General features: G+C 38.9%; 1 protein-coding gene across 1 annotated transcript; it reads left to right on the top strand.

Moving 5' to 3' along the window:
- Positions 1-615: 615 nt before the first annotated feature.
- Positions 616-4494, top strand: LOC103523300. Its single transcript, XM_008488358.3, has 2 exons — positions 616-1699; positions 3412-4494. The coding sequence occupies exons 1-2, from the start codon at positions 840-842 to the stop codon at positions 3422-3424; spliced, it is 873 nt and encodes a 290-aa protein (XP_008486580.1). The 5' UTR covers positions 616-839; the 3' UTR covers positions 3425-4494.
- The last annotated feature ends 2018 nt before the right edge of the window (positions 4495-6512 follow it).

Below are 6512 nucleotides of genomic sequence, written 5' to 3'. Positions count from 1 at the left end.
AAGTGACTATGAGAACTGTCTTCAGGCTGCCTTTAAGGTGGATGACTGGCACAAACACAATTTCGCGGTAATGTCTTCTCCCTTCCATGAGTGAGAAAAGTTTCTCAATTTTGAATTTTCTTTGAGTAGTTTGTATTTTAGTGCCATTTTGGACCACAGATATGGTGTGTACCCTCAAGTTTACTTAACAGCCTTGCTTCCCAAGTTGTACGCTTTGGGGTGCTACCCTTGTAGTTTCCTAAGTAAACTGGGTTTCAAAAGACGAAACGTGACAAGTCAGCAAAATCCTTGTCTTTTGGTTCCCGCAATTCAAACTGACTTCACAGTTCGCAAGGGTGTTCCTTTCCTTAGCGGCGCCTAAAGACTGACAACTTGCCTTTTGTGTCCGACTATATGGGCCGGTAATGCATAGATTCATTTCAACCATTTTCACACAACTAGCCGAACCAATTAGGGACTCAAAACATCAAACCATTCTCAACGTTCAAAGACGTCTACAGATGAATCGGAGGTAAGTAGATGGACACTGTCAACTTACGGGTCTAAATAGAGTGTAAATTAACACGAGTTTGGACACGATGTGGTTTTTTAGTCAAACTTTCAATGTCAAGCCCAGTCATTCTGAAACGTCGTAAAAATTCCGCCCAAGTCAGCCCAGTCAAAAGTCCATCGTGAAAACTAGTCATTCACAAGAGCAATGTCTGAGACAAAGCCGGTAAAAACCTATAACACGTCATTACCAAAGTTAAATCTCACTGCCTCCAACCTCCAGGTAGAATGGAACTCATGGGTATTGCAGTACAAAATTTTCCTGAGAGCCACAAATCTCGAGTCTGAAGATGACAAAAGGAAAGTTTCCTTGTTGTTACTTGTTACATCACATGGGTGGTGAAGTGTTAGATATTTTCAAATCTTTTAATCTTGACCTAGACCAAGTCACCCATGAGGCCCTCTTGAAGAAGTTCAGTGACTATTTCAGTCCGAAAAAGAATATCACAATGGAAAGAAATCGATTCTTCACCAAGAGGCAGAGCCCAGACCAAAACATAATGGAATTTGTTACGGAACTGAGAAATCTTGCCAAATCTTGCGAGTTCCCTGAAACCGATTCCATTGTCAGAGACATATTCATTTGCAATATGAGGAATGACTACAACTATGTCAAACAGAAATTACTGGAAGATGGAAATCTTACTCTTGAGAAAGCATTGGAAGTTGCCACAAGTCTAGTAGCTAGTCGAGAGCATGTCTCAATTTTGGAAACTGACAGTAATGAAATCAACAAGATATATCACCAGTCAAGAAATTTTAATCGAGGGAGATCATCTAGTCAAGATCACAGGAGTCAAGGTCATCAAAGGTCAGTCAGTCGTCAGTCAAATAAAAATGGTCAGTCAAGTCAAACTTCAAGTCAGTTGACTACATCATGTCAAAAGTGTGGACAAATTCACCGAGTCAGATGTCCAGCGTGGGGAAAAACTTGTGCTAAATGTGGAAGAAGAAATCATTTTGCAAAAATGTGCAAAATCATGTCAGTCAAAAACATTGGTGAACATTATGTCAATGAGGAACTACCAATTCAAGAATTTCATGTGGGAAGCATCCAGTCAGCTAACTCATGGGATATTGAAATGGAGATCAATGGTCAAGTCACGTCAGCCCAAGTGGATACTGGCAGTCAAGTTAACATCATATCAAGGTACATGTATTCAGTCTTAAATCTTAATTTAAAAAATATTTTGCCTTGTAATAATGTTAGACTAACCTCATATAGTCAAAATAGGATACCAGTCATGGGTACAGCCTTAATAAAGTGCAAAATTTTGTCTAGTCAAATAAATGTCACACAGTCTATAGAGTTCTTTGTTACAAGTATTGATCAAAAAACAATCTTAGGTCTGAGTACTTGTGAAAAGTTAGGTCTTATCAAAAGAAATTTTCTTGTCAATAATTCTAATGATAATGACTATAGTCAACTACTAGAAAAATATGACCATTTGTTTGAAGGAATTGGCCTTTTGCCAGGTTTGTACTCCATTCCATTTGATAAGTCAGCACCAAAGCACATTGACCCACCTAGGAAATGTCCTTTTAGAATAAAAGCCAAAGTCAAAAAAGAATTAGATTCCATGCTTGAACAAGGTATTCTGTCCAAAGTCAATGAGCCTTGTGACTATATTAGTTCAATAACATGTCCTGAGAAGGATGATGGTTCTTTACGTGTCTGTTTAGATCCACGGTTCATAAATAAATATGTAATCAGATCAAAGCTTAGCATACCTACCTTGGATTCACTTATCTCAGAAGTCAGTGGTTCTCAAATATTTTCTGTGTTGGATTTGAAGTCAGGATTCTGGTCTTTGAAACTTGATCCAGAAAGCTCTAAGCTTACAAGTTTCAATACTGAATTTGGAGTATTTTCCTTTAATCGTATGCCTTTTGGAATTTGTGTCGCAAGTGAAGTATTTCAACATGCACTTCAGAATCTATTAAGAGATATTCCCAACATTCAGATTTACATTGATGATATCCTAATTTTTGCCAAAGACAAAGTCCAACATGATGAAATCTTGAACAAAATTTTTGAAAAAGCCTCTGAAATTGGTCTCAAGTTTAATAAAAAGAAACTACAACTGGGGAAGTCAAGTGTTAAGTTCATGGGACATATTATCAGTAAAGATGGTGTGTTACCACAAGACTCCAAGATAAAGGCTATAGAAAACATGCAAGCTCCAACAAATGTCAAAGAATTACAAAGATTTTTGGGTGTTGTCAATTATCTAGGCAAATTTATAAAAAATTTAAGTCAATTAACAGTCAGTCTAAGGTCTTCTCTTAAGAAAAATACATCTTGGTCATGGACACCCAATCATCAAGCTGAATTTGAAAATCTTAAAAAGATTATCTCTTCAGTCCCAGTCTTAACCTATTTTGACCCTAATAAGCCATTAACTCTCTCTGTAGATTCTTCTTGTAGTTCAATGGGAGCTGTGCTCATGCATGGACAAAATCCAATAGCGTATGCATCCAAAAGTCTATCAGACTGTCAGCAACGCTATAGTCAAATTGAAAAGGAATTATTAGCCATTGTCTTTGGTTGTGTCAAATATCATTCCTATATTTATGGTCAGTCAGTGACTGTGCATACAGATCACAAGCCACTAATTTCAATTTTTAAAAAGTCTTTGTCGGATGTTCCATGTAGACTACAGAGAATGATGTTAAAATTACAGGGTTATGATTTAAATGTTATTCATGTGCCAGGCAAACACATGTATATAGCAGATACTCTTAGTCGAGCAAATATTAAAAATAATAATGAGTCTGAAGAAATTGATGAAGTTTTTAAAAAATTAGATAAAAATCTTAGAATTCATGGCAATTCTCTAATTCATTCGATTAATGTTTCAGACAACAAACTTGAACAAATCAAAGTGAAGACAGACAATGATCCCCAGCTGTCAAGAGTCAAGTGCTGCGTGTTGGATGGATGGCCGCCGAAGAACAAAGTGGACGATGACTTGAGACAATTCTACAGTTTCAAAGATGATCTGCACTTAGTTGATGGCATTCTATTCAAAAAGAGGAGCATCCTAATTCCTGCTAGTCTTCGGAAGGAAATGCTTCAACGTATGCACACGGGTCACTTGGGGATTCAGAAAACCAAACAACTTGTCAGAGGAGTAATTTATTGGCCAGGTATGAATGAAGATATTAGTCACATGATAGATTCCTGCCCAGTCTGTCTAAAATTCAGGAAATCTAATCAAAAGCAGCCATTACTACCTCATACCATTCCCAGTCTTCCATGGCAAAAACTTGGAATGGATTTGTTTCACTTTGAGTCAAAAAACTATCTAATCATGGTGGATTACTATTCCCAATATTTTGAGATCTGTTGTGTCAATTCATATAATGCCCAGACTATAATCACTCAGTGCAAAAGTGTATGGAGTCGACATGGTATTCCATGCCAAATTGTTTCTGATGGTGGTCCTCCGTTCAACTCGCAGGACTTTGCACGATTCTGTCAGTCATGGGACATTGAACATGTCAAAACTTCACCTCACTATAGTAAATCCAATGGTTTAGTAGAACGTACAATTCAGTCAGTAAAAAATATCATGAAAAAATGTAAAGAGTCAAATTCAGATGTTTATCTTGGTTTATTGCAATTTAGAAATGCTCCAAAAGCTGAAGGTATTGAGTCTCCAGCAAAATTGCTAATGTCTAGACAGTTAAGGTCTAATATTCCAACATCTGAATCGACTCTCAAACCTAGTCCTATAAACATAGAAAATGAAAAACAAAAAATGTACAAGAAACAAAGTAAAATGAAATTTCATTATGATAAGAAGGCAAAATTTTTACCTAAAGTCTACATAGGAGAAAAAGTATTGTTTAAATTGAATCCTAAGTCTCATTGGACTCCTGCTATAATTACTGAGGAAGTGATTCCAATGAGAAGTTACAGGGTTCAATCCCCTGAGGGTGTAACTTATCAACGTAACAGGGAACATATTTTAAAGAGTTCAAATTCATGTGAAAGTCCTAGTCCATCTCCTGAGAAAACCCCTAGTTCTAAAGGTTCAAATAAACCTACTCGAATAAGGTTTCAAGAAGATACTTCTGATACAAATTAATGTGCCTAATACACGTCCTGTGTCCTCTTTAAGGCCCAGGTCTATTCTTAAAGTTCCTGCTAGGAACATAACACAGCTGATGTTGGATTTCACCAATATTTATTCAGTCCTTAAAACTCCTGTTAAGCTAACAGCCTGTTAAGTTCCATTTAATTTGTACTGGCTTAACAGGGCTGTTAAGCAAACGGGCTGTTTGAGGCTGGAAAGAAGTTTGGTGAAAACCACCGTGAGATTTTTAACAATGACGGAGGTTTTACCCACCAACCAACCTCAGTGGTGCAGTTGTTAGCGTAGTGGACTTCGGACCTGGAGGTTGGTGGTTCGAGTCCAAGTCAAGACATATACTTTAGCGTAGTGCATTAAGCAGGGAACGACATTTGTGACAAGCATTTATGCTCAACACAATTAAAATTCCTAGGTTTTACCCACCATTTGGCGACAAGTTGCCGGCTTACTCACATTAACCTCACCCAGCCTGAGTGGGACCGGGAAAATCCAGCAGCACGCTATTGCCCAGATGATCACCCATCCGGATACTAACCACGCGCATCGTTGTTCAACTTCAGTGATCCCTTGAGATCTATTGCTTTCAACGTGCTATTGCCAATAGCCTCTTTGTTATTTGTTTCAGTATCCAGTGTGCTAACTTCCGTCTCGCTGGAGGACGTAAAACTGAGACAAAACCAGCCCTGTCAAGCCACAGACAATAACACTGGCTCTTTTGAGGGTACCTGAATGGGACTATGGTCAAGTCCGTCTCAGGAAGTAGGGTACAACGACATAATTATGTACCTGAATATCCCTCATCAGACCCCTACGATTTAGGGGCCCTGAACTAGCTCTCTGGCCTCGATGACACCTCTTGGTATCCTCTTAATGGGATAGTATATGAACTCACAGCTTTTCTCCAGAATAAACCTGAGTATGCGGACTCTTTAGAGGTGCTGCAGGTAAATTTTGGAGAAACTGGGGAGGTTGAAATATACCAGTGAGGGTACTTCTAGGTTACATCAAGGCCTTGGGATAACAGACCTATCAAACCCCTCATTAGACCCCTTCAGTTCGGGGGCCCCAAGTAGCTCTCTGGCCTAGGCACCTCTTGGTATCCTCTTAATGGGATAGTAGATGAACTCACAGATTTTCTCTGGAATAAACCTGAGTGTGCAGACTCTTTAGAGGTGCTACAGGTGAATTTTAGAGAAACTGGGGAGGTTGAAATATACCAATGAGGGTACTTCTAGGTTCCATCAAGGCCAGGGTATAGCAGCTTGGGCAGGGGAAAAAATACTGGTCACAATAGATCTACAGAGGTCGCAGTGTTAATTGCATACTCTCTTGGGAGAGGAGCAACCAGTCCCATAATAAATAAAATAAAATTCTTTCACCTTGGATAAGGTTATTTCTGATGTCATGAGGAGAACGGTTGAAGCGTGCCGGAAAGCGCGCGAACGTCAAGAGCTATAGGACGAAGCTCTGCGCGTGCCGGGACATGCGAAACATGCCTTTCTTTCACCTTTCACCAGGCTTTTTGGTTTTCTGGACAAAATTTGCACCACCACATTCGTGTTCCTGGTAAAAAGATCTTTAATTTGATATATAGGTCGACCAGGTTTGGATAAGTCCTTCTATGGGAACGCCAGCTTGGGACTAGAGATTCGCTACTAATGACTGGGAAGTTCTAGAACTTTTCACCAATGACACTCCTGGCGTATAAAATTGAATCAGACTATCTCCACTAATAACATTACTTGAATATCAATAACATACAGACAGTATGTGGTGCTGTAGGTGTAGATATCTCCACCAATAAGTACCTAGGTACCAACGAAATTTGTACGTATAATTGACTGGATTCCATTTGGTGCTTTT

Source organism: Diaphorina citri, unplaced genomic scaffold (assembly GCF_000475195.1).
Source record: "Diaphorina citri unplaced genomic scaffold, Diaci psyllid genome assembly version 1.1 scaffold19161, whole genome shotgun sequence".
In the NCBI taxonomy this organism is placed as follows: domain Eukaryota; kingdom Metazoa; phylum Arthropoda; class Insecta; order Hemiptera; family Psyllidae; genus Diaphorina; species Diaphorina citri.
This window is presented reverse-complemented; position numbering and strand designations above follow the sequence as displayed.